Source organism: Triticum urartu, chromosome 5A, assembly GCF_056163025.1.
Source record: "Triticum urartu cultivar PI428250 chromosome 5A, HENAU_Tu73, whole genome shotgun sequence".
Classification (NCBI taxonomy): Eukaryota; Viridiplantae; Streptophyta; class Magnoliopsida; order Poales; family Poaceae; genus Triticum; species Triticum urartu.
Genome location: NC_141877.1, coordinates 577,853,386 through 577,881,067, shown reverse-complemented (window position 1 = coordinate 577,881,067; position 27,682 = coordinate 577,853,386). Strand labels below are relative to the sequence as shown.

At 45.6% G+C, this 27,682-nt stretch overlaps 3 protein-coding genes and 1 non-coding gene across 4 annotated transcripts; 3 read left to right on the top strand and 1 right to left on the bottom strand.

The window, feature by feature from the left end:
• The first annotated feature begins 4,350 nt into the window (after window positions 1–4,350).
• On the top strand, window positions 4,351–5,239 carry LOC125506010 (putative calcium-binding protein CML41). The gene has a single exon (XM_048670893.2). It carries the CDS (start codon window positions 4,435–4,437, stop codon window positions 4,993–4,995), a length of 561 nt encoding a protein of 186 aa, XP_048526850.2. The 5' UTR covers window positions 4,351–4,434; the 3' UTR covers window positions 4,996–5,239.
• An 8,658-nt stretch (window positions 5,240–13,897) lies between these two features.
• Window positions 13,898–18,089, bottom strand: LOC125510703 (BTB/POZ domain protein). Its single transcript, XM_048675955.2, has 3 exons — window positions 17,381–18,089; window positions 15,942–16,638; window positions 13,898–15,244 (listed from the first exon to the last, which is right to left on the bottom strand). The coding sequence occupies exons 2-3, from the start codon at window positions 16,569–16,571 to the stop codon at window positions 14,297–14,299; spliced, it is 1,578 nt and encodes a 525-aa protein (XP_048531912.1). The 5' UTR covers window positions 16,572–16,638; window positions 17,381–18,089; the 3' UTR covers window positions 13,898–14,296.
• A 2,112-nt stretch (window positions 18,090–20,201) lies between these two features.
• TRNAE-UUC (transfer RNA glutamic acid (anticodon UUC)) lies at window positions 20,202–20,275 on the top strand. Its single transcript has one exon. It is a non-coding gene; the product is annotated as a tRNA-Glu (tRNA).
• Window positions 20,276–25,412: 5,137 nt separating this feature from the next.
• Window positions 25,413–27,391, top strand: RPS9 (ribosomal protein S9). Its single transcript, XM_048675957.2, has 2 exons — window positions 25,413–25,876; window positions 26,958–27,391. Exons 1-2 carry the CDS (start codon window positions 25,487–25,489, stop codon window positions 27,243–27,245), a joined length of 678 nt encoding a protein of 225 aa, XP_048531914.1. The 5' UTR covers window positions 25,413–25,486; the 3' UTR covers window positions 27,246–27,391.
• Window positions 27,392–27,682: the final 291 nt, after the last annotated feature.

Sequence of the window (27,682 nt, the reverse complement as noted above, 5' to 3'; positions counted from 1 at the left end):
TAGGGCATATTTCCTTCACTTAGATTACCATCGAAAATCTTAAAATTGCCAAGGAAACTAAAATTTGGGAAAAGAGTCCTTTTTCTTAGTTGTCTATTCACCCCACCCCCCTCTAGACATACGTATCGATCCTACAATCCATAAGAGAACGGTTCGTCGCAATTCCAGGAGTGTGGTCACATATGCTTCAATGTTTCCCCGAGAAAGGGAGAGGATAGAGAGTGTGAACTACATCTACATTCGTAATGATGCAAAGGTTTGGACATGCTAGAAATGAGAAGGGCTCCCTTTGCCCAACTGGTGAAGGCGTTTAGGGAAAAGTTGTTGTTAAAAGATAGCATCCACACCTTTGTGAAACTGCAAGTGTAGCAATGTTCCTTCATGTTGTAGGTCATAACCAAAGGTTCAGAGTGATAACACATTCAGGTATCCTTGTATTTCAAGCAGGTCTTCTCTGTGATTAGAGAGCTGAGAGGAAAGATAATTAAATCACATGTTGGTCTAACTCGTTGAAGATATGAACGAGCTGCAAATAGTATCGATATTTCAAGGGGAGCAGTACTAACTGTTAGTTCATGCCATGACATGATTGTATTGTTCTAAACCATACATGTTTGTTCATGCCATCATAGGATTGTATTGGCACAATTGATGCTAGAGTGCAAGGTCACAAGCTACAACATATGGGGATACCAAGCACAACACTAGCCAGAATATGCTTCTTGATGTTGATTTCGATCTCAAGTTCACATATATGTTAGCTGGTTGGGAAGGATCAACCCGTGATGCAAACATTCTTGCTGAAAACATGGCTCGACCTAATGGGATCAATATCCTTGATGATAAGTTCTACCTAGAAGATGTTGGATATGCAAGTCAGCCGGGTACGTCGCTCCCACACATTTGGCGACCATTCGTCTAACTTGAGAGAACAAGAGCTATTTCCACTTAGGGTTGGCTCAAATTGGTTGGAGGTGGCCGGGAGTGCTCAAAGGATGCAAATTTAGACAAAGAGTTGGGTGCAAAGGGGGACACAACATTATGTATAAATCTATATCCAAGATAAGAATTACATGATTTTAATACACCTATGATCTCCGAGTGAGCAACCACGAGCAGTTGAGCCAACATCCATGGAGAATCTGAGCCATCAATCACAGATTGTTTGGGGGTACTATGTTCTAGTAGGTCAACAACTTGGTCAAACCAACTTCAATAGGGGAAAACAACATCCGGATAGTACGGGGCATAAGCCCCGAATAGTCCGACTGTGAACATTCTTGGCATTAGCCCCGATAGTTCGGCAAGGGAATCGAGCGAGGCCAGATACTCCCAGACATAGGTTTGGTTTGGACACTCCGAGATTTACTAGTCAGGTAGCCCACCTCACAGAGCAACCAACCCTAAACATAGGTCCAAACAATGCTCTAAATATCGACGATTAATGCACCGTCGATCTTACTATCTATGTTTAGTTGTGGAAGGAAGTAGAGGGATGGGTGATGCCCAAAGGGAACTCACCAACGATGAAGGTGGCATGGTGATTTTACCAGGTTCATGCCCCAAATGGGTAATAGCACTACATCTTGCCTATATATCTTTATTGATCAATGAAGGGATTATAGTAGTGTTGAACTCATCCAAAGCACTAGATTATGCACATAATGCTTTCCATGTGTCTTTATCCTTTGGGAGGGGCTATCATGTCCCTTGTATAGGCAGGCAGGAGCCAGTTGTTCGGTAGCTATCTACATGGAATATGATACAATTAGGTGATTCACTACTATGGGGAATGTTCTCCCATAATTGCCAGATCCCCGACATAGTTCACATGTGCTTATCCTCTACGAGTGTCTATCGGGTGCATGACTTGGGAATCCGTAGAAACTCGTCTGAGTAGGTATCCTTACCATCAACAAACGCCCTAGCGCCCTTATTCATATCCATCACACTAGGGTTCACACCCCACATAGTCTAGCGTCCCGTTGTTTTCAGCTCAAAATCGACTTATGATTTGTTTTTTTTCCTTTTTGTAGCGAGAAAAGATAGAGCAATGATCACTTATTGTTCACCTTGAACACCTCCTCTAAAATAGTGTGGCTTTTGTGACTCAATAATATCACCAACACACAATATACTTCTCGGAAGCCTAAAGTTTTCCTTCTTTTCCTTTTTCACTTGTGATAATCAATCTTGTTCATACACTTCACACATACTAGTCCCTTGATTTCTCATCATTAATTACTAAAATCTAACTATGGGCCTCGATGTCATTAAAAAGTGTACTAGCAGTGGAGAATATCAAAGTTACAAATGGTTGCTTAAGTTATTAGATGAGAACATGGTGTGGCAAGAGCTACTATGAAACAAATACTTCCGCTCTAAAACATTATCACAACTTGTTTTGAAGCCCTATGATTCCGACTAAAGTGGATCAAATATGATTTCTTCTACCGTATGAATGGCACTAACACACGTTTTTAGAAACTCATGGCTGGTTGATTGTCCACTTAGTGAGCACTATCCAACATTGTTTAGAGAAAACATGTTGAATGTTAACTAGCAGATGCTATAACGGGGGTTTCGGTGAATGTTAGCTTTGACAAACACTAACTAGTGAGAATGGCCTTCATGGTTAATTTGGTTCAGTGGTTAATGTAGTCAACTTAACAGGTAGCTAGATGTGGAAATGTTTCGTTGGATGCACAATGCTTCTTATTTTTCCTTGGTCAAACCAACGAAAGCCGAACTATTACTTCCTTCATTCAGAAGTGTTGCTATTGCAATATGGAGGAAACAATTCAATATTTGTTTCTCTCCTGTCCTTTCGCATGCTTTTGAGTCAGACTGTGTTCGTGGCTCCTGCCCTCGCTGATATTTTTCTCAAATGTGTTTAAGAATCGGTTATAGGGGGCAAATAGACAGCTTAAGGTTCAAATCCAGGTAGGCGTGTGTGCTTTATATATACGTCCCTGTTGTAATGATAATTTTCTAAAAAAAAATAGTTCCAAATTTGTATAGGTTTACTCGCTACAATGTGTGGAGACATGTGATTCTTTGGTCTCTCTGTGTGCCACTTGGATGGTGGTAGTTCGGGTTATGTTCAACCGGTGAGTTAGGTTCAACCGGTTTGAATGAAGGTCTAGCAATAGGATTAATGTTGCATGAGTGTAATATGTAACATGTTGTTCTTCCCTCTAAGACTAGTTCTCTATTTCAATTTTTTATAGATTGGTACTTTGCAACAATGAAGATTACTTCGCTTACATTAACCGATGTGGAGTTTCTCTGTTTTCCGGAAAAAGAGCTACTGAATTTTTCTGTAACATGCTTTAACTTCTGGAGTCATACAGACTCATTGGAAAAATTATAGTACATGCTTGGTTGTGATGAGCCTTCTATCATTATATTTGTGGTCGGTGCGATGAACTTGGGGGTATCAACACCTTGTGTTTTGAATGCCAAGTTGGTACCTGACAATCTTCATTCTGGTCAAACTAACGATGCGCATAAACTAGCAGGAAGATTCTTCTAGTGGATGCGGGAACCCAATGATGAGCTTCAGGTGGGTTATTTATCTACCAACAGACTGATGATAAGCAGCAGCATCTAGTGCCATGTGGTGGTGCCACACAAACATGTGACTTGCACAATTCCTAACTCCTAGCGGTTGATGGCATCCATGAGAGGCACATGGAGGTTCAGCGGTTGCATTGTTGTTGAACCATCGCATTAGAATTTCAGATTTCCCTGCTCCCCAAGCTGCAGTAAGGAGATCTCTTTTGAAATCTCAGTATCCATCTTCTTCTTCTTTTTTCCTTTTTTTTTTTTTGCCTTCCAAACTTGACATTTGAAGAAAGCCAGATCAAGAATCAGCATTGTGATCGGTTGATACTATCACTGAACCCATAAGTTTCCAATATTCAAAATCTGTATCGTCCCAACCTCGTGAAAGAAGAGATACTACTGTATCACTTGCGCTTTCCCTGACAGTTTCCGAAGGCCTGCAAACTGCCAAGAGTTAAAATTCTCAGTGGAAGGTGTCTCAGTTGTCAGTCGCTGAACTGAGGAGAAGCACTAAAGAAGTAGGGCGCTGTCTCGATCGGAGATATCGTTGTTGGTTGGACGGCGGCGCTCGGATCGCGAGCCATGTGATCACGTTGCCCTATGGGGAGTAGCTGACAGTATCTGAGGAAGGCGAGGCAGTTGCCAACGAACTTCTCATCATGACCGGTCAAACGCACACACAAAGATGGCAGCTCCTGCAAATCTGCTCCGGTTTTGGCATCCCAAGCTCCCAGCCGAGCACCTATAAAAGGAGGCTCATGGCATACCTTTCTTCCACAGCTGCATTAGCAATTTAGCATTGGACAAGTGCACTTCTTCAGTGATCTTCTAGTGTTTGTGAGTTGTGACGTACGCAAGGTTCAGTTCATGGCGAACGTGAGCATCTCGAAGCCGGCCAAGCGCCTGACGGGAAAGAGCAGCTTCAGGTTCGGCTTGCCGCTGTTCTGTGGCCGGTCTGACGTGACGAGCCCCGGTGCTGCCGTCGCTCGGTCGTCCTCGAGCAGGAGGTCGTCCAGCACCGGCAGCAGCAGGAAGTCGGAGCTGCGCAGGATCTTCCAGCACTTCGATAGGGACAACGACGGGAAGATCTCCGGCGCCGAGCTGAGCGCCTTCTTCGCGTCCATGGGCGACGACCTGACGGTGCCGTCCTCGTCGTCGGAAGGCGGGTACCTGCTCGACTTCGCCGGATTCGTGGCGCTGATGGAGAGGGGGGAGGGCAGCCAGGAGGAGGACCTGAGGAGGGCGTTCGAGGTGTTCAACGCCGTGGACCAGCCCGCCGGGAGGATCACGGCCAGGGGGCTGCGGCGGGTGCTCGCCCAGCTCGGCGACGACCGGTCCGTCGCCGACTGCGAGGCCATGATACGGGCCTACGACGTCGACGGCGACGGCGGCCTCGACTTCCATGAGTTCCAGAGGATGATGAGCTAGCTGGCTAGCTAGGTAGAGCTGGCTTCATGCCAGTGGTGGTTGTTCATACTCTACATTGCATCCAGATGAGCCCATGCAGATCGTTACAGATTTGCTATCTCATCTTGTGTTGTTTGGTGTCTCACAAGTGACACCATTGTATCAATGAAGCTATACTCTTGATTTATTTTTCTTCAGTATTTTTTTTACAGAAGACTGTGTTTTCTCCAGAGCTTCATCTCTGCGAAATGGCTGTAAGGGAGTGAAAAATGAGAAGTTCCATGAACAAAAATTGACACATTTCACTGTGGTGCACCGTTTGAAATTTTAGATGGGAATAGCCGAAGAGGTCTGGTCTTCTCATCTGGAAGGCTGAGTTAATAACACTGACTTAGCAGGAAGCTGCAAGGTAGCTCAGCATTTACAGAATCCCAGGCATATATACTATTGAAGCAAGATTCAGTTACTTTCTCCCCCAAATCTTACACAGTATCACAATACAATTAAGATTTACAATTGCATCACAATCATTCAGCTTCTTTCTACATGTGAGCCGTAATATGTCTGTTGATCCTCTAACAGATAGCGTCAAGATAATCGACCCGATGCCTTCTGTGACAGGTACATACAAAACCTAATAATTACTAGTATGTATATACGTGCAATGCTGTCTTAAATTACAGAGTGGTTTTAGTTACAAAATCACAAATGTCATTATACAAATGCAGAAATTAAGTATAACAAAAGTACCCTTATATTTCTTTATAGAGGAGTAGTACACAATCGCACTGATGGTGACACATAGAAGAAATTTAAAGTGGTATTCTACTCTCTCCCATTAACCTAACCAGACCATCTCGCTTGGGCTTAATGTCTCCTCTGCTCAGGCTGCAACATGGCCCAGGAGGCATTAGTTATGGGTTTTTCCTTTCCCAGGAAGGATGGGACGCGATGGTTCTACAATAGGATGGAGACATCCATGTTTTACTGTTCACTAGAACATGTAGGCGCGCGTTGCCGCGTCCGTTCATTTTCAAAAAAGAATTATATAATTGGTTGAAATTTGTAGATTGTTGCAACACACTATAAAATTCAGATAGTTCATATTACATTGCATGCATATAAGAAATGAAAACCAGACACAAAATAGTACATACAAGCAGACAACTAATTATAATTAATATAGTCTGGACATATGTAAAAACTTAACTTTTTGGAACGCGAACGAATTAAGGCGTGCACCTTGTAACCGCACATGATTGAAAACCAAAAGTCAGTGATAAGAGTTTATTATTGAAAAACTGGTATTTTCAACAGATATGCTAATAAAAAATTTTTAATACAGTTAGGATCAAAGGACCGCCCATTATCATACAGTAATGTATACATTTCAATGCAGCTATAAATAAAAAGGCAGAAAATAGTAATTACATTATCCCTTGCATATACGCTAGAGTAGTGGAAAGTCTGATATAATATGCATTTGAATTGTAAGGATTCAATAATTCTTTTGTAGCTGAAATCCAAATTATAAGACATTTATATCTTATTAAGGATGAAAAAAGAATTTTGATATATCACATGAACCTATAAGGACAAGAGCCAAAGGCATGCCAACTTGGAAGAGGCCACGAAATATAGTACTCCCTCCGTTCGTTTTTATAAGGCGTTTCAGACAGCTGAGTTTGAACTGTTTAGTATACTGTCTGAATTTACTAAAACGTCTTATATAAGTGAACAGAGGGAGTAAAAACCATTCGGGAGGGGATGTAACATATCTTTAGCTTTTTCCAATGAAGACATTAGTACGAAATTGGCACTTGGCATGATCATACTTCCCAGTAGTAGACCCACGTGATTAGAAATCAATCAGCAAGGAAAAGCAATATAACCATCAGCACAAGAATGAACATATAATGTGCACCCGCTTCACGTGCAACCAGTCGGACCCTAGGAGCATCTCTACCTGTGGATTTCGCGGCAATGTGCCAACGCCTTGAGCACATAGCTTGTGCTACCGGCGGCACCGTCTCGATTTGGTCATCAAGAATGCCACTGCCGTCACCTCATCATTCTTTTACATCCTCCCGGTAAATCAACGACCATCATGCGGAAGAGACTATAGGGTGAGTGGAGGGCACCGAGGCAGCCGCGCAGTAGAGGAGCAGTGGAGGCAGACGCGCTTGCCCACGGGACGTAGGACGGCGGCGGCGCTTTGCGGACGAACGAACAGAGGAGCAGCGGGGGATATCGCTGGGAACAGAAAACCTGGACGACTGGCCTGTTAGCGTGTGAATGGGTTTGCACTTTCGACTGGGCTTATCTACGGCCCAGTTAACGTGAGACTGTGGAGCAGCGGCCCGTGAAACGGCCTTAGCACGTGAACTACGAAATCATGTGCGTGCGTTACAGCAAATCAGCGATCCGAAGGCTGGGAGCTCCAAATGGCTGTGAAGGCTCGCAGGTAGCTGAGTCTTACTGTTTAGTAATCAGTTAGATTTAGCAGATCAATGGTTAGGATTGATCTATAGGTCCAATTCACAACTGTTACACTATATAGTAGTATAGATTCGACAGAACTAATGTACACGTTGAATAATAGAATATTAGCAACAACAAAAAAAAGTGCATGTGTGCCAAAGTTTCTACGTTGATTGGTCGTCCTAATAGATGGTAGATCTATCTTTGCCTCTATAATTCTCGTCCCACCGACTCCATACATCGGGAAACACATGGTGCCATGTGAGGCTATGAGTGCCCCTTCGTGCCCTTGGTTGTAGTGTGGTGTTAAGATCACTACGGGTGGGCCACCACCCGACGGTGTCACCTAGTTACCTCCGGGCTAGCACTTAGCCATTTTTTCCATCATTTTCGTAGGTGTCCTGTCAACCTCAGTACTTCTGAGCACCTGATTGTGCGGTGGCAGAAACATGCTATCCTTTATTTGGTACCTTCAAACCCGTTTCATCTAGTACCTTCGAGCTATTTGATATCATAGGTGTTTCTCAATACACTACAAGAAATATGTCAACTAGTGATCTTCTGTCAGTGACCCTGGAAGAATTGGTCATAGATCTATGACCATTTGAGACCAATTGGTCAAAAGCTGTTCGGGGGCTTCAAACCCTAAACTATATCGATCATTTTGGTCAGAAAAGTCATAATTTCCTTACACGAAATGGCCATAAAGCAGACAACACTAGTCTGCTGCCTTATTTCTAGCTGATCATGACCAATATAGATGGTCATAACCTTGTAAATTGTGATGGGTTGGTATGACTTGGCGCCACCTCGTCAGTTTTGCCTATGTGTCATGTCCATGTGTCAATTTTTGCCCTAGGTTGTGAAGCAACCTATATTTCTGTCATTCCCAAAATTCCTAAAAATATATCATAAATTCTTTGGGTCATATCTTCATAAAATATGTAAAAATCCTTCCTTGCCTAGTTCAAAAATAATTCAACAATATTCATTTTTCTATTCTGTTCACAAAGCACTTTATGAAGGAAGTGCTATTTATATATTCTTGATTGCCCTTGAAATGTTTGGGCACTTTTTCCTATCCAAATCATTGCCTCATGACAAAATTTAGCTCCATTCTCCTAGCAAATCTTTCTCGGCAAATTTTCAAAGTTTTTGTCCACCTAGAAGCATTGTGAAGGAAGTACTTTTTTTATATATCCAAATGACATAAAATTTATACAGTTCCTTCATATGCCCAAATTATCACCCTCCTCCAAATTAAAACTCATTCAAATCATCTACGTAAGCCCAGGTTCAATTTATATTTTATGGCCAGATTGGCACGTTGCAAAGCAAGTGTTATCTAGAACCTCCTATTACCCTCAAACTTTTTGGGCACTCTTCCATACCCAAATCATCGCCACATGATAATTTTCAGCTCCATTTTCTTGGTAAATCTTTCTCCGAAAATTTCCAAAGTTTCTACTTCGAGATAAGCTTTATGAAGTAAGTAGTAGCTAGGCTTACCCAAATGATCTGAAAATTTACAAGCGCATGACCATACCTATGTAACTTACCTACATCAAATTTGAGATCATTTCATTCATCCAATTTCTCTCACTAATTTTCCCAAGTTTCTGTCCAAAGAAGAGTATTGTGAAGGAAGTACCACTTTGGCATGTCCAAATGGTATCAATTTTCTACAGTGTTTCCTGTGCCCAAATAACCATCCTCCACCAAATTTCAGCTCAATCCATTCATTATTTTGAGTCCAGCTTCAACATTCATATTTTTGTCCAGTGTGGTACTTTGCAAAGCAAGTACCACCTAGGATCCTCCTTTTGAGCTGAAAATTTGTGAAGACATTCCTCTTAGTAGATGATCATACTTAGCCAAAACTCACGCCCATTGGCCATGTGCATTTCCCATACCGCTAATCAAACACTTGGCTGCTAATTCATCTTTGAGCATAGGTCGGTCTCCTCGTGAGATTCTTCTGTTGTAATTTTCTTCCTAGCACCTACCTGGGGAGTTCCCAACCCACTAGACATGTCTAGACCTCCCAGAACGCATGTCAACCCAAGGTCATGGGGTGACCACGCGACGGGCATGCGAGTTTACACGCTTTGGAGTTGGGGTCTTGGGCCACCATCCCAAACTCGACGTATCGCCACCAAACCATGTATTTATTCTTAAATAGATACTTATGTACCTAGAAATGATTTTTGGGAAAAATAAAGAGCAAACAATAAGGTAGCTGCAGTTCAAATTTGACCCGCTTCCTATTGAATCGGCAGAAATTTATCTTTTTCACCAGAGGTGGATCAAGACTTTTGACACCCAACCATTTTGTCAATTATGCATTAAATATGCCCCAGTATTTTATAAAATTGATTTGGTCCAATTTTGCAACAAATATATGGTAGGTCCTTCACCAAAAAACTCATTTCGGGCACTCGGAAAATGGAAAATTGATTTTTCATGCAAAGAAAATGAAAACTCCCTTAAGCAACATTGTTTGGAATTCCAAGATGCACCATTGTGCAAAATATGAGATCATTTGAATAAACCATGCCATGAATGCGGCCATAAGATTGATCATTTGGCTTGAAAGTCATGAATCTTCACGCATGATAGCTCATTTCTGAGAACACTTTTTTGTAGCGATATCAGAGTGATTCTCTCGAAAGTTCCGGCATTATTTGGTAGAATAAACTAGAACTATGACAAAAATATGAGTTCTTGTAAGGTAGAATAAAGAAAGGGTACTCTGGTAAAAAAAATAGAATAATCAAGGATACTCTAAAAAAGAAAAAAATACTTTATGTTAAATGATGACAAAACTTTGACACAGACTATATAAAATTTGCACCGTTCCACAGTATACAAAAACACACATATAGTAGTGTAACTTTTAGACAACAATATAATTTACAAGTAGATTGCATATAAAACTTGTTGTGCACATTTGTGTTTATACCTAGTGTTCAAATAAAACATCAATATCAAAGATTAACTGTCCATGGCCACGTCGAAGATGAATTGCATCTCACGTGGTGGTGTTGCCTTCCCAGACTTTCTCTCCCCTCTCTTCTCTCACAGACATATACGAGCGCGTGCGCACACACACACACACATGTTGTGAAAAACTAATGCACCTAGCTTTTTTAGGAAGGGCCCAAGGCCATATATTAAGTATTACAGGTCCTTACAAACACACCCATGCAGAAAAATAAAATTACTTTCGAATTCTTGGGGTGCGGAAGTCTTCTTCCTCCTACATCCAGCGATGGTGTACCGTGACCATAGCTTGATGTCGCCTCCGGGCCTCCGCCTTAGCGAAGAAAACTTTTTGAAATCCAGAAGCTTGTAGAAGCAACGGCTAGGAAGTCATCTGTGCAGACTAGGAGATGCCATCGGCCGTGAACTGCGAAGCAAATCGTCATTCCGGAGAAGAAAATGTCGATGAAGGCGTGTGGAAACTCCAAAGACCACGAACGCCGACTGAATCCAGACAGATCCAGGAAAACCTAAACTGACCGGATCACAAAAGACCCATCGGAGACGCAACTCTACATGCCCTTCGCCAATGATAAACACACCAAGGGAACACGGAAAGAGTGGGGAGAACAATATTCCTACACGGGAACAGTGCCGCCACCTCGCCGCGCCAAACCAAATTCGAAGACTCCCGAAAGAATATTAGAAGAAAAAATTGCCTATGTCTTTGCACGACGGGTCTGCGTGCGATGTCGAGCTCACCGTCATACAAAACAATGCACCAACTCCCTCTTCTTCGGTGACCTAGCCAGGTCAGCCCGCCATTGAAGATCACTGTGATGGATCACTAACGCCCCCATCGATCATCGTCTGCTGACATCCATTATCCACCCACACATCACTATCGTCGTCCGGCCGCAGCCCCTGAGTTCCTCCATACCGACCATTCGCCTTCCGATGAGAAGCAACCTCTCCTCCACCGCCAGCGCCGCGAGGGCTTTGCACAGCAGCGAGAGGAAATGAGCACGAGGCGGCCGCTAGGTTAGATCGCCCGCGGGTAGCCTCCTCTCTCGAAACGGTACCGGAGAAGGCTTTGCAACTGCCGCACCTAGCTACTGTTGGATAACCTTAAAAAAAAGTTACTGCTACATATTTTCTCTATGCGAGTTTATCCACCTCAGCTTTTGAGTCCAAATCTGACTAGAAAATTGACTAACAAAATATAACTTACATGCCACAAAAAGTATATCGCTGATTTCGCATTTGAAAAGTGTTTTCAATTATATACTTTTTTGTTATAGAATTCATAATTATTACTTAAATTTTGGGTCAAAGTTATGCTCAAAATTCAAGAGGGACTTATAAACCCGAACATGGGTTAGTTTAACCTCTTTTAGAAATAGTACACATGCAAACGCTCAAATATATACATATATGTACTCATCTGTATGAACACAAGCATGCAAATCTCATCCCTGTGAGCATCTATGGGAGACTAAGCTGGTGGCCTTAAGATTGACAAAGTCACCATAGACGTCTAGTTGTCGACGGAATATTATCTTCCACTGAAGACGCCCCACTGATCATCCAACCACAAATTGCTGCTCACATAGTACAACGTTTTTCAGGCAACTGACAAATAGCCGTGCCGTTACAATATAGCTTCGTCCATATCATTGTGAACGGCCAGGAGGAGGATCTGAGGAGTCGTTCGAGGTGTTGGCCCGGCGGCGAGAGGAAACCAACAAGAGGCGGGGGCTAGGTTAGATCGCCCGCTGGGAGGATCACCATCAGGGGGCTGCAGGCCGCGGAGGGCGCTCGCCCAGCTCGGCGATGACCGGTCCGTCGCCGACTACGAGAGCATGGTACTTTCATGAGTTCTAGAGGATGTAATCATCGCAGAAGACTTTTGCATTACGAGCATCCCAGATTGATTATCCATGGGATCGACATGATTCAAATTGACAAGCTTCATGAAAAGAAAACTGACAGATTTCGCTGACATGTCCCATCTGAAGTTTGAAACAGGAAGACATCTGGTCCTCTGACCTGGAAGGCAAAATTAATAACGCTGCCTTAGCAGGAAGCTGCGAGGTAGCTCGGGCCTTCTTTGGTTCATAGAATAGAAATTTTATAGAAACTAGCAAAAGAGCACGTGCGTTGCAATGGGAGAGAAAACATAACACACGCTCTTAACTCAACAACTATCACTCAAGACCACAATAGGTCCATCTTCTTTATTTTTGTGAGGCATCATATTTGTTTTGCCGCTTATCCTTCTTCTCACCCTCGATGGCCTCGATATTCACACAAAACAACAAAAAAACGTGTGTTGAATATGGTTAATCCTAAGGCGTCTCTCCCTCCCTCTCTCCTGCCTCTCTCTCCCTCCCTCTCTCTCGCTCGCTTTCTCTCACTCTCGCGATGAGAAATCTGTTGTTTTCCCCTGCGACATTTTTCAGAGGTATGCATGTGTAGTTATCGATGTTTGCTTTTCCGTATATGGTCATAGTGGGGTGTTTATTTGCAATCCGGATCACCACTGGTATGAAAAAAACGAATCTTGCGCTATAAATTATAAGTTTGCTTTCATAACAATATTTTAAAAATATTTAACAGGTAAAATTAACATCATATTTAGATTCCACATAATTTTCTAATAAAATGTCATATACAATATGTTAAAATCGAAGTTACGGTTTAAAAGATACAGCTAATTTAGAAAATCATTTGGTTTGACTCAAATATATTTCAAAATAATATTTAAAAATACTTAACAGGTAAAAATAATCTCATATTTATATTCTACATATTTTTCTAATCAAATTTCATATATAACATGTTTAAATCGGAGTTATGGTTTAAAAGATATGGATGATTTTAAAAAAACATTTGTTTGACAAAAATATGATCCGTGAATGAATTACCTAAAACATCAGGGGGGGTTTCGAAAAATTTAAAATAACGGTTCAGGTGTGACTTAAATCCGAACAGCGGGTTGATTTCCAGAAAAGACAGGGACTTTTGTGTAAAATACGAAAATAACGATTCGTTTTAACTTAAAATAGGACAGCGGGTTGAATTCTCTGAAATAGAGGGACTTTTCTGAAAAATGTCATGACGGACGAAAGAAACCCAATTTGCTTTATTATTAGGTAAAGATAAAGATAGGAAAATCATAGGAAGTGAGATGACGTGAATGTCAATTCCTATAAAGAATGAGATACCATTTGATGCATAGAATAGGATTTTTTCCATTGAGTCTAGGCTAATGTTTTTTTTCCTCCAAAATGTGAAGGATTAATTCCTATCCTACATTCCTACAAACCAAAGGGTTTTAAAGAAATTTTTCCTTTGCAAATTCTATCCTATAGAATTTCTACAAAAACCCTACAAACCAAAGGAAGCCTCAACATTTGTAGAATCCCAGGCAAGCATGTCGTTGAAGCAAGATTCAAAATACTCAACTCTCCCAAATCTCAGATAATAATATCACAATAGTACGTACTCCTACATCCCAGCAAAATATTTACAATTGCATCACAAGCATGCAGTTTCTACAGGTGAGCCGCAATAATACAGTGTCACCACTACCGCACAATGTCTGTGGTAACAAAACGCAATGCAACAAACTGATGTCTCGTGGTAAATAAGCAGCACATCAGACAAGACATTCGGTAAGCCAGAATTCAGAGAACTTGACGTATCAGCGAAGACCCGAAGAAGCACCACAAAGCACAGCGCACAAACATATTCTCAAGCCTCACACAAATCAACTTATACGACTAAACCCTTTTTCAGCGATGTTCTACTTACGAAACGGCGCGCGATAGCTTCCCTGCGCAAGCCACCGGAGATCTCAACTCCGACCCGACTGCGACCGGCTCCCCTGCTGTTCGACGTAAGGCCGCACAAAGGTCCTCCTCCACCACACCTCAAAGGCCTTCTGCAGGTTGGGGCAGCTGTTCCCAACCTTGAGGAAGCTCCCGAGCCACGAGAGCAGTATCGTCTGCTGATCCTCCAGCGGCAGCGTCAGGATGGTCGACCCGATCCCTTCCTCGACGACGGTCCGGTCGAACGACCTGCAACCGTGCTGCAGCCAGTTGTAGTCATCCATGAGAGGCTGCAGCCAGACATCCAGGAGGAGCTGCCTGGTGTCCTTGGACGGGAGCATTTCGCCTTTCCCAATCGCCACAAAGAGCCTGGCAGTGACGCAGCTCACAAGGTGGCGCGACTTGGTCGGTAGCTTGGAATGAAGCCCAGCCAGCTCACGTTGGTTAGACCACAAGCCTGCAAATTCTTCTGCAGCATTCCTGCCAGCCAAAATCTCGGTTAACCATAACAGATTATCCGCTTCGAGAGTAATCTGCCGAAGAACCGGTTCCTTAAGCTCCAAAGACTGCTCAGAGAAATCACTGTCAGATGCTTGTTGAAACAGGGTCAGCAGAGACTCCAGGCAATTCTGGCAATAGCTGTAGAGGGTCTCAACACATAGGTCAGCAGAGCTACTGGCACAGCTGCTGCTGCTCTCCTTGAGAAGCTTGAGCACCAAGGACTTCATCTCGCGCCTCCCTCTGTCATCACTGCTTTTCAAAACTAGTTCTATGATACGCACAAACGTGTCATTTGGTGGGCTCGTTAGGTCAGAGCATACCCTCTTCAGTATTGGGGTGACACCGTAATCCTCGGTCTGAAGATGCCGAACAGATGAGACCACATTCTCCTCTTCTTCCCCGGCCCAAGGGACCGCTTCCAAGTAATTCAAGCATGACAGAACACATGCTCGGAAACCCAAATGTTCTGCAACCTGTACAGTATAGAAGGAACTAAATTACATAGCGAACAGCAAACAGAAGTTGAAAAAAAAGGTGCATTTGTTCTGAAGATTCTAAGTTGGTCATTCATCCTAATTGAGGCACCATGTTGCTAAGGAATGGCCAATGTGCATGGAAGCATGGGCCTGATTGGTATGATTATCTCAATCTGCACCAATCGGTACATGCAAGCAAGATGCATTATCAGTCATGGGCTGTGCCGTCTTTGCTGACTTACTATCATGGATTAAGTGACAATGCAATATTTATATAGAAGAAAATATTCCTTTGATATAACAACACGCAACAGACATGGATATAGTACTCGTTACACTTAAAAAATGGCTAGTGGTGGTTCATAATTATATGTTGCTTCCTTAGGTAGACATACCAAGTTAAAAGTTAACTTTTATTTAAGTACTAGATTTCCCTACACATGACAAGCTTCTAGATTTGAAAGCATTTCGGTGAAGGAAAAAAAGGCCCCCATATTAAGGAAAAATATTGCACTAACTTAAAGCACCAGAAAGAAAACTTAAAGCACCAGCACATGTCAATTCTAACTTTCTTATCTCTAACAAAAGCAGAAGGCTCGGCTTTTTACCGTTTCTACATCTATACTAGCTAATTATTAAACTATAGAGTTAATCAAACTGAGAAAAGGAGATGCAGAGTTAACGTTGGGTAAACCTTCAAGATCCGAAGTACGCGTGGAACACTTTGCTTGATCAACCTCTGCTTGACATCATTGCAGTACATCAAGCCAACAGTCTCAACATAAATCTCCACATCTTCACAATCAGGCACTTCTATGCTGGACACTGGAGATTGCCTTGACAGCTTATCGGCAAAGAAGGTGCTATTTTCAGCAAGGATGTTCTTGTGCACACTCATCTTTACAGCAACACCATCCTTGCCATACAGCACAACTCTCAAGTCACTCATCTCAATCTGACCAAACCCAACAGATATCTTATGCTGCTTCGGTGGCCTCTCGCTCGCCGCCTTCGGTGGATTGGACGTGGCATTGTCCGCCGCCGCCGGGCATCTTTGCTCGTCTGAATTAGCTCTGGACCTTGTTGGAGTCGAATGTGTTCTCCTCTCCGACGAGATAGTCGGCGCCCTCTGGACCGAGGAGGCCTTTGACGCAGGAGGGGATGCACCCACTTTAGGCCTTGTCTGCTGGTTTTGGTTCTTCACTGTCTTCTGGAGCACGGTCTGTGATGGGCAGCACCAGAACCCTTCCGGGGTAACAGCAATTGGGACGGTTCTGAACTTTGTTGCTCGGGCATCAAGGCTTCCAACCTTGAAGTCTGCCATATTATGTAGGAAGCTTATGACCAGTGACCCTTGGAGGCAGCTGCTGAACCAGCACTAGTTCGTATACCTGAGAATAAGTAACACGCAGGAGTTAGACTGATGAACTGAAGCTGGAACTAATAGTGTATATGTTTTGCTCTGTAAGTAAGAAAGAGAAGATTTTATCAAGAAGTAAAGAGCAGACAGTTTACAGTATCTCTCTCAATGAGCAGTGAGTGTACCTCCAAGTACATAGTTCACACTCTTCTTCATTACGAAAGTGGTGCAAACTTGGGATCCATCTCTCAAGCCCAGAAAGAAATTCGAACCAGCAGCAAATGCTCGGAAATTTCATAATCAAACTACGAGACCAACTCTAGAGTCTAAACATTTATAGAACCTGACTACATGGTTGCTCAATCTTGAGCAAATTGGAACAGATTCACCAAGACAGTTTACAGCATCTTCTTTATGTGCAGTGTGAGTACAGCTCCTAGTTCATAGTTAACACCTAGATCTCTCTGTTTTTTCATCTGAAAGCTAGTACAAATTCAGACCGGGCTCTGAAGCCCAGACAGAAATCTGAACCGCCAGCAAATGCTCTGAAGATTCATGAGCAAACACGCATGGACTACCAGACAAACTCCAAACATTTCTAGAGTCAGGCTGCAGGGATGCTCAATCTTGAGCAAATTGAAACAAAGCCACCGTATAAAAATACCAAATCCACCTAAAATCTTCCGCAGTTGGCGACTCAGGGAGACCAATTTCAGCCAGGTTAACACGCAGCAAAAGGAAAATAACAAGGAGCGTGAGAATGTGACACATACCTCTCCTGCTCTCCAATCCGGCACCACAAATCCTCCTCAAGCTCCGGCCACGCGCAGACGCCCCCAATCCTCCACCAAATCACCAGCTCCCCAGGAACCACCGAGCGTAACTTGAGCAGAGCCGCCTCAAGCCCTCAACACCTCAGGACATCAGAGACTATCAGAGGCACCGAGCGAATCACCGGGAGGAGCTCCGTCCCTCCCCCGCCACCGCAGCTCAAACCGCAGGCAGTAGTACTACTACTACTAAAGAGGAGCAGCCGCAGCATCTAGGCAGGCATGGACGGAACCTCGCATCATTTCTTTGCCCCCACCCCAAAGCCGACGGGGAAAAGACGGAGCGAAAAGCGGCCACCGAAGGAAGGAAGGAAGGGGACTGGGGAAGGAAAAGAGAAAGAGAGCAGCAGCAGCAAAGCAGGGCCGGCAGCTTCTTTCCGGACGGGCGAGAGAACGACGAGCGGTGTCCCCCCTTTAACCGCCTACGATGATGCCACCCCGGCCATCATGGCACGGGCGCATGGCATGGCAGCCTCTCTCCCTCCTCCCCGCTCTGAATCTCCTTGTTCCTCTCCCCTTGTACCCTTGCTTCCGGGCCTCTCCTCCGCTGCCCCACTCCGCGCTCTCCCTCCCCCCTCTGCTACTTCTGGTTCTTCTCTCTTCCTTGGTGGCTGTACACTTGTGCACTTCTTTCTTTTACCACACCACGCTGTCCAGTCCCCGTCGGTTCTTGCGAGGAGCCTCTCTCTCTCTCTCTCTCTCTCTCTCTCTCTCTCTCTCTCTCTCTTTCTCCTTCGCCGCAGTGTGCGGGCCACGGGCAGCGGTCAGTCTGAGTGAGTCAGAGTGGTCTGGGACTCCGGTCTGCTGGTGTCCTGTCCGATTTACTCCTCCTTTCGACGTTTACTCGTTCACTGCTATCCTCTCGGGCGCTGCAGCCTGCAGCTGCTTTTGTTTTCACCCCTAACCTCGACCTCTATCCGGCGGTCTGGCCTGTGGAAGCGTAATCTATCTCGGCGTTTGGTTTTGCACCGGAGAGAAGACTTTTCATCGCATGCACGCCTTGGTCTGGCAGCCCCCAATACTCCTCTTGCTTCGCTTTTACTGAACGGTGTTGCAAGGACGGACTAGCCTCTACCTTTTTTGCTGCAAATCTGCGTAGACGGAATCAACAGGTGCACAAGAAACATTATTCGGTCGATGAAACTCTGAAGCGAGTAGGAGTAGCATGTTGCCGTGTTGCTTGGGAGGAACACGCCAGCAGGACACGTCCTCTCTCATGATAACTACTGATCATTGCCCTAGGGGTTAGAGCTTGGGATTGTGCCTAACCTAGTGTAATCGTCGACGTAGTAGGTTAGTACTACGAACGAACATCTCTAGAGTAAAGACCACTCTTCCTCGCCGAGAATCTGCAACGGCGAGCAGGGGACCGGACCCGCCTTGAGAACCGTGGAAACGAAATCCCACTGACACAGAGACGCTGGCAAGGAGAAGAGAAACCGTACGAGACGAAGTGAAATCCAAAAGGCCATCAGAGCTCGTGCCTGGCATCGTTAATTACAATACTCAAGATGGGCTTATGCATAAGTGCTTAACCCAAACCCATGTGTGTCATGCTCCATACTGTCCAAGATACTCTGCTTTGGATCGGCAGTCTGCTTCAAATTTCTTAAAGTTGCCCCGCCATTTCTTTTGCTTTTCTTCTTCTTGATTGAACAGAGTTTCTTTCAGTCGATGCTCCTTTTGATCCCTTTGATGGTACTACTACGACTACGAGAAAGACACATGTGAATTGACCCGTGTTTTCCTCTTCTTTCTTCTTCTTCGGGCGGTGTTGATTCTGGACTTTTTGGTTTGAACACGCCCTCCCTCTATCTCTACGCGAGCTCCGTTTCCGTGATATGTTAAGCTGAAAACTGGCGAACGCTCGGAGCTGAGCTCTCGCTTTTGGCCTGCACTTTACAAACAGTTAGCGAGCAGATCGGTCGATCGATCGATCATGGGCAATGATGAGAGCACGGTACAGGCCAGTTGGGATATCTACTACTAGCTCTCATAGCTCAATGCTCAATCTGTCGCGAAAAAGAAAGAGAGAGACTCGACGTTCAACAGTGCACAACCGGCCCTCAGCAGTCAACAGTGAACGGGAGCCCGGGCTACGGCGACACCCTGGAGCAGGACGTGACGCTGACGGAGGCGGCAGCAAGGCAGGGACCGGGAAAATGCCAGGTGCACTGGCGATCGACGGGACGAGCGAGCAGCCGGCGGTCGCGGGTTCCTCCCGCGCATGCGTGGTCAGTTTCACTGTGTGCCCGCGTGCGAGTGTGCCCCCCTCTCGGCCGTTGCCGGAGCCGGAGCCGGAGCCGGACCCCCTCGCCCTCGGCACGGCGCTGCTTGGCTGCTTGCCGCTGGTTTTTCTCTACTACCGTCATCGCGCGCGCACGCGGCCGGCACGTACGGCGACCTTTTTACGTGCCTGCGCTGCTGTGCGGGGCCACGTACATGCATGCGTGGCGTCGCCGGCTGTTTCCTCTGCACGAGTTTCGCGGTCTGCGGCGGCGACCACGGCGGGAGACAAGGCCACAAGGCCATGTTTACATGTACGGGATGGCTTCACTACGGCGAACACGACGGCGGCAAAACAAGCGCAAGAATACAAGAGGCCAGTTCGCGGAAACTGTTCTGTGATTTGGATCTGTTTGGTCGGACAGGTAATCGATAAATTATTCCAGTAAAAATGTTGATTAAGTTAAGCTCGAAAAGTTGGTAAGCAAACACAACACCGGAGATGAATATATAGTTACTGTGGGAATCGTCATCGCTATCCATTGTCGTCCAGCCCGGTTAGGATACCTGGCTTTCACCCAGGCGACCCGGGTTCAAATCCCGGCAATGGAGGGCAATTTTTTTTCCCTTTTTCTCTTTATTTACGTTGTTGAACTCGTAACTTTTAACGTCCACAGTCCCGGCCTATAAATCTTTTTCCTCGACTAGTAAATATGGCCCATTTTTTTTACCCAATCTAAGGATGCATTTTGCTACAGCTGGGTAGCTCATGTTTTGGATGATACTCCTGTATCACCATCGGCAAGAAAAACGAAATAAAGTTGTCTAAGGCATGCCGAAGTTTTGGCAAACTATCCATGCATCACTCTTTTTGGACCCGGATATCGAGCGGAAACCAAATGTTTAGGCATGACAAATTGAACGTTTTTCATGGTAAATTATGTTCGTCGGATATGCAAGTTTGGTTGCTGAGCGTGGCAAATCCACCTCAGTTCATTTTTACCAGTCGTCCTTACAAACTAAATTTGTCATCCTCGGGTCAATATAAATTTTCATAAAAGAATGTTCAATTTGTCATGTCTATTAATCTAACGTCACATTTTAAGCCTTTTCTCTCTCTTTTTGGTAAGGTCAAAAAAATTAGCGGCCCGAAATTTTGGGAACAATTAAGCTAAACTAAGTTTGCTAACAATCGCATCAAGGTGGTGTCCCACTTTCTAGGGAACTTCCTAGCCACGTTCCAGCACCCGCATAACTGTGACCTCGTCGCCGTGCTCCCCAATAGGTTCTCCAGAGATGGCCTTGACATGTCGACACCGTCGACGCGTACCACCAGGTCCACCTCTACATCGAGAACATTCTCTTGAACGTCTGGAATAACACTGTCGCTGAGCAGGTGCTTGGCCTCAACACCTTTATGCACTACTTCGACATTGCCATCACCAGACACACCAGACGCGAGGACGCTACCACTCTCAGCCTTTGGGTGTGGTCAACAAACCCGTCGGTCGGCCCAAAGGTTACCTGGCTAAGGGTGGGCAACAACCAGCCGATGGGTGTCGTTGATGGCCTATCGGCGATCGTGGGGAGGCGGGGCTCTGGCGCCGTGTTGTTGTTCATCTCGATCTCCATGAAGATTTCACCCCTGATGCCAACGGTGTTGTAACACCCTCGATGCGGCTATATCTCCCACGTGTCGGAGCACGACTTACAGGCATAACCGCATTGAAGGGGCGCCGTGTTGTTGTTCATCTCGATCTCCATGAAGATTTCACCCCCGATGCCAACGGTGTTGTAACACCCTCGATGCGGCTATATCTCCCACGTGTCGGAGCACGACTTAGAGGCATAACCGCATTGAAGGCAATGTCGCAACAGGGGTAATCTTTACACAACCCATATACTGAATAAGGAAAGAGATGCATAGTTGGCTTACAATCGCCACTTCACACAAAAGCATAAATAATATTACATTCATCCAGATACAATCAAGGTCCGACTACGGAACCAAAATAAAGATAACCCCAAATGCAACAAAGTCCCCGATCGCCCCAACTGGGCTTCACTACTGATCGTCTGGAAAGGAAACGTAGTATCGACGTGAGTCCTCATCGAACTCCCACTTGAGCTCAGTCGCATCTTCTAGAATAGTATCATCGGTCCCTGCTTCTGCTTTTGGAAGTAATCTGTGAGTCACGGGGACTCAGCAATCTCACACCCTCGCGATCAAGACTATTTAAGCATATAGGTAGGGGTAAAGGTATGAGGTGGAGCTGCAGCAAGCACTAGCATATATGATGGCTAACATACGCAAAAGAGAGCGAGAAGAGAAGGCAAAGGCACGATCGATAAACTATGATCAAGAAGTGATCCTATAACAACCTACGTTCAAGCATAACACGAGACCGTGTTCTCTTTCCGGACTTCGCCGGAAAGAGACCATCACGGCCACACACTCTGTTGATTCATTTTAATTAAGTTAAATTTCAGGTTATCTACAACCGGACATTAACAAATTCCCATCTGCCCATAACCGCGGGCACGGCTTTCGAAAGTTCAAATCACTGCAGGGGTGTCCCAACTTAGCCCATTACAAGCTCTCATGGTCAACGAAGGATATTCCTTCTCCCAAGACAATCCAATCAGACTCGAAATCCCGGTTACAAGACATCTCGGCAATGGTAAAACTAAACCAGCAAAGCCGCCCGATGTGCCGACAAATCCTGATAGGAGTCGCACGTATCTCGTTCTCAGGGCACACCGGATAGGTCAAGCTACGAGTAAAACCAATCCTCGAGTTGCCCCGAGGTGGCCCCGCAGGCTGCCCATTTCGGACCAACACTCAGAGGAGCACTGGCCCAGGGGGGTTTAAAATAAAGATGACCCTTGAGTCCGTGAAACCCAAGGGAAAAGGCTAGGTGGCAAATGGTAAAACCAAGGTTGGCCTTGCTGGAGGAGTTTTATTTAAGGCGAACTGTCAAGGGGTTCCCATTATAACCCAACCGTGTAAAGAACGCAAAATCAAGGAACATAACACCGGTATGACGGAAACTAGGGCGGCAAGAGTGGAACAAAACACCAGGCATAAGGGCGAGCCTTCCACCCTTTACCAAGTGTATAGATGCATTAAAATAGACAAGATATAATAGTGATGTCCCCACAATAAACATGTTCCAACAAGGAACAAACTCCAAACTTCACCTGCAACTAGCAACGCTATAAGAGGGGCTGAGCAAAGCGGTAACATAGCCAAACAACGGTTTGCTAGGACAAGGTGGGTTAGAGGTTTGACATGGCAATATGGGAGGCAAGATAAAGCAAGTGGTAGGTATCATAGCATAGGCATAGCAATAGAGCGAGCATCTAGCAAGCAAAGATAGAAGTGATTTCGAGGGTATGATCATCTTGCCTGCAAAGTTCTTCGAGTTGACGTAAGCTCCATAATTGCTTGGCCTTCAGCGTCCGAGTTGACAAGCTCGGCAAAATTGCTTAACATGTAAACAATCTGCCAGAAACATTTTATAGGAAAAGTAGAGCTTGATTGACTCAAGTTAGGGTGCTCCATAATTGCAAATAAAGATATGGATGGATAGAGCATAACATTATCTCCAAAAATATCCTTACTGATCATGCTCAAAAGAGGCATGGATCACTCTATAGCAACAAGAACACATTGCATAAAAATATAATCAGGGAAAAGACTTAGAAGATTTCTAAGTCCCTGAAATCAGCAGCATTACGAGAGCTACTTTGCATGCTTGTGCTAGTCACCACAAAGATCACAAAAAATACATGACATACACCCCTGTAAAGATGGCATGACATACTTCAAATCCCATGTAGGGCTCAAGTTCATAGGAGGCACACAACAATCATGCAAAAATGACAAATGTCCAATTAATGATAAGAATCTGAAACTAATATAAACTAGCACTCTTGCAACAGCATTTAGGGCATCAAGATGAGCTCAAATGAACATGGTGCAATGAAATGAAATGAAGTACTCGTCGAGACGAACAATTTGACATGCTACACGCCCAAAGCGGAGCCACGGATGCAGAGTTATGATGCGATGAAATATGCATAAAAATACTGGAACGGGGCAAAATTAGGTCAATTGTTATTGTTTCCAGATCGGGATCGGCGCGGCGGCGAGGAAGGGCCCCAGGCGTGGCGACCTCGTGCCGGGAGCGGCGACCCTGCGGTGGAGATGGCGAGCTCCGGCGCGCTGGTAGCTGCCGGCGGCGGCCAAAGACGAAGCGGGCGGCGGCGCGAGGCGAAGTGCGGCGGATCGGGCGGCGGTGGGTGCGCGGGCCGGGAGGGCCCGGCCTGGGCTTCGGCGGGCCGGTGGGGATGTGGGCGCGCGGTGCCATGTGGCGACCGGCGGTTGGCGCGGTGGCGGCGGCGGACGCGTCCGGCCGGAGCGGACGTGTCCGGCACGGAGAGGGAGCGGGGCTAGGGTTTCGGGATCCGGAATTTTCGGGGGAGATGCTTTTTTATAGGTAGGAGGAGTTAGGAGGTTCCAAATTGAGCACGTTTTTCGGCCACACGATCGTGATCGAACGACCTAGATGATGGAGGGGGTTTAGATGGGTTTTGGGCCACTCTGGAGAGGTGTTGGGCTGCAACACACACGAGGCCTTTACGGTCCCTCGGCTAACCGTTGGAGTATCAAACGAAGTCCAAATGGCACGAAACTTGACAGGCGGTCTACTGGTAGTAAACCAAGGCCGCTTGGCAAGTCTAGTTCCAATCCGAAAACGTTTAACACCCGCACACGAAAAAAGGTAAAAGGGGACACCGGAGGACATAGGAGGGTCGGAATGCAAAACAGACAACGGGGAAAAATGCTCGGATGCATGAGACGAACACGTATGCAAATGCGATGCACATGATGACATGATATGAGATGCATGACAAAGGCAAAAGCAACACGAAGACAAAAACCCGACAACGTGGAAATATCATAACTTAGTGTCGGAAATAGCAAGAGTTGGAATACAAATATGGCAGGTTACATATGGGGCGTTAGAGGTGTGGTGGTGCCTAACCGCCCTACCTTATCCCATCGGTTTTTACTGACGACATGATGTGGTCGATGGGGAGGCACGAATGCGCGATCACAACGTGCCATCAGGCCGCCACCGCGACGACAAAGACAAGCTTAATGACGACCACGGTAGAGACGACAGTCACAAGCATCACGACGAACGGCAATCATCCTGGCGCAGCCGTATCTTCGAAAGAAGGTCAAAGGAAACAAAGAGGCTCCATGGCGCCGGTCCTTAGAGGCACGGTCACGAAGACTTCCCGACTGTCATCGACAAGGTCAAGCCGGATCTGGTAGGGAAGCGGCGACAGCCGCGCGTTGGCCACTCGTTTTGGAGTCAATTATGGTCGTCTAGTGGTCTCAAAATCTTAGACGCGGTTTTAGTTTTATTTGGGAATTTTATACTTCCGGTGAATATTTATAATAGATTTGATCTTCCGGCAAAAAAAGCTAAGACACATGCAAGGACTGAATCAGTTTTCGAATTACGAGGCAATTGGGCGGCTCCAAATCTGTGTGCCCCACAACTGCGTGGTACAAATCTTCTCCCACAAAATTTCTTGACTTGAGACAGCTTCGCTTTAACGAAATCTGCAATTCAGGTTAATCTCGAGCGTTGATTGCGGATCTCCATCCGGAGATGTGCGGTTGGAACAAGGCTGGATGAACTCCAAACTGACGACCTTCGCACTCAGCACCGGCAGAGCGAAAGCTTATCCCACTCCGGCCGTGGCCTATCCACCCCGCACGCACGCACGCACAGCAGGCAAGCCATGGCGCTCTCCGTCTCCTCCCTCGCCTCGGCCTTCTCCCACCTCTCCCTCCCCTCCACCTCCGCGCCCCACCCGCTCCCTCTCCTCCGCCTCCACCCCACCACCCGCCGCGCCGCTCGCCTCGTCCTCTCCGCCTCCGGGGCCGACGCCGCCGAGCCGGTCGAGGCGGAGGCGCCTGCCGCCGACGACGGGCCCGAGGAGGTGCTCGCGGTCGAGGCCGAGGAGGACGCGCTCTCCGGGCTGGCGCTGCGCAAGTACGTGAAGCAGCGGCTGCCCGGGGGATTCGCCGCGCAGCGGATCACCGCCACGGGCCGTCGGAAGATGGCGTCCGCCCGCGTCGTGCTCCAGGAGGGCACCGGGAAGGTCTTCATCAACTTCCGCGACGCCAAGGTGGTTATCCCCTTCCCCCATTCGATGAATGCACGTCCTGGTTTCAGAAACTGCTCCAACATTCTGCGACTCTGAATGTGGCATGGCTCTAGAATTAGCTATCCGTCGAATGTTTGTCCACTGTGCTTGGTTGCTAGCATGTCTGCTCATTGCTAATGTAATAATCGACCCCAACCATGTATGTTTACTAGTAGTCGGGTAATGGAACATACTTAGTTTGCATTCCATGTTTCAGGCTCCGAGATTCTAGTTTGTCAGGTGCTAATGGGTCTGCATAGATTCATTTAGATAAACAACAATGCATACTTGTCGCAGATTTTAATCTGTTAGGTTAATCAGTCCCTCCTTGTGTTTTTGGTTTGCGGTAATGCACGGCCTAAAATACTATTTGGTCGAAATTGGTGCGGGGATGTTCGGTGGTAAAGCACCTCAAACGGGGAACTTATTTTCAGATGTCATATCAAGCGGAACATGTGACCCGAGCACTTGACTCTGTGAATAGATTAGCAGAATGAGGGTTGCAAGCTTAACTAGTGAAAGGAGGATTCTGCATTTCACACGGTTAGGATGTCTAATAGCATGTTACTTCTATCCTGTTTATACTTTATAGTGTTGGATACTCACTTCACTGGCTCTATTTGCTTCACATTGTTGCCATCACCAAGAATGCAGTTTGGTAACTGATGTTGAATGTGGTTTCCAAATGCCTAAGATTTAGATTCTAGATAGTGAGAATAGTTGAAATCATGTAACACCTTTGTTCATTTGCTCAAGGACCATGATACGGACACAAGTTCAGTCATCACTCATCAAATTTCATGGGAAAAATAATTTTCTCTTTGACGTACATTACGCGCAGCTATTTGGATGAATGACCAACTATGATGCTGCTAACTTCATTAAGGTTAAACTGTAGCAAAGTAGATGGTTTCAGCTGCATATATACTAAATGAGTAAATTATGGTGCTAACCTCATTAAGGCACAGCTTTTCTTTTTCTGTACCTGAGGGAATACATGGAAATAAAAAAAATTGATAAATATTCAGTCGCTTGTCTGTACTTATATACTTCAAATATGCAGGAGTATTTGCAAGCGAATCCGATGTGGGTGGAGTATTGCAAGATCCCCCTGGTGACTCTAGGGTTTGAGAACAACTACGACGTCTTCGTGAAAGTTCAGGGAGGTGGCCTCTCAGGCCAGGCCCAGGCGATCTGCCTCGGCGTGGCGCGTGCGCTGCTGAAGATCAGCCCCGCCAATAGAGTTCCCCTGAGGTCAGAGGGCTTGCTGACCAGAGACACTCGCGTCGTTGAAAGGAAGAAGGCGGGTCTCAGGAAGGCGCGCAAGCGTCCCCAGTTCTCCAAGCGTTAAGCAGGATACTTCATTGTTGTTAGGGTCGTTTCTGTGCCATCTTTCCCCACTTGAAAAAAGTCCCTCTCGTGTCTTTGTTCTGTGCTGGACGCCACAGATTTGTAATATTCGTTTTCTGAAAGCAATTTTCTTGAGGTTACAGAAGATAGTTTTCTTGCAATTGGTCTACCAAGTTTGACGAGTCGTTGCTCAAACTTGAAGCACGGCTTTCTCATTGAGTGAGCGTATATGAGGTCATTCGAAAAGCTATCAACATAATGTACATGTTCCCGTGGCAATTTGTAGAGTGATACTCTGTTTTTCTGATGGAGATTTGAAATGTGAACAAATATGTCGCCTCTTCGTATCTGGTTGGACTGCAGAACTTCAAATGTTAAAATCGAAATTTCTCTCATTTAATTGAATTGTGGTTTTGATTTCAATCAAAAAAGTAGAAA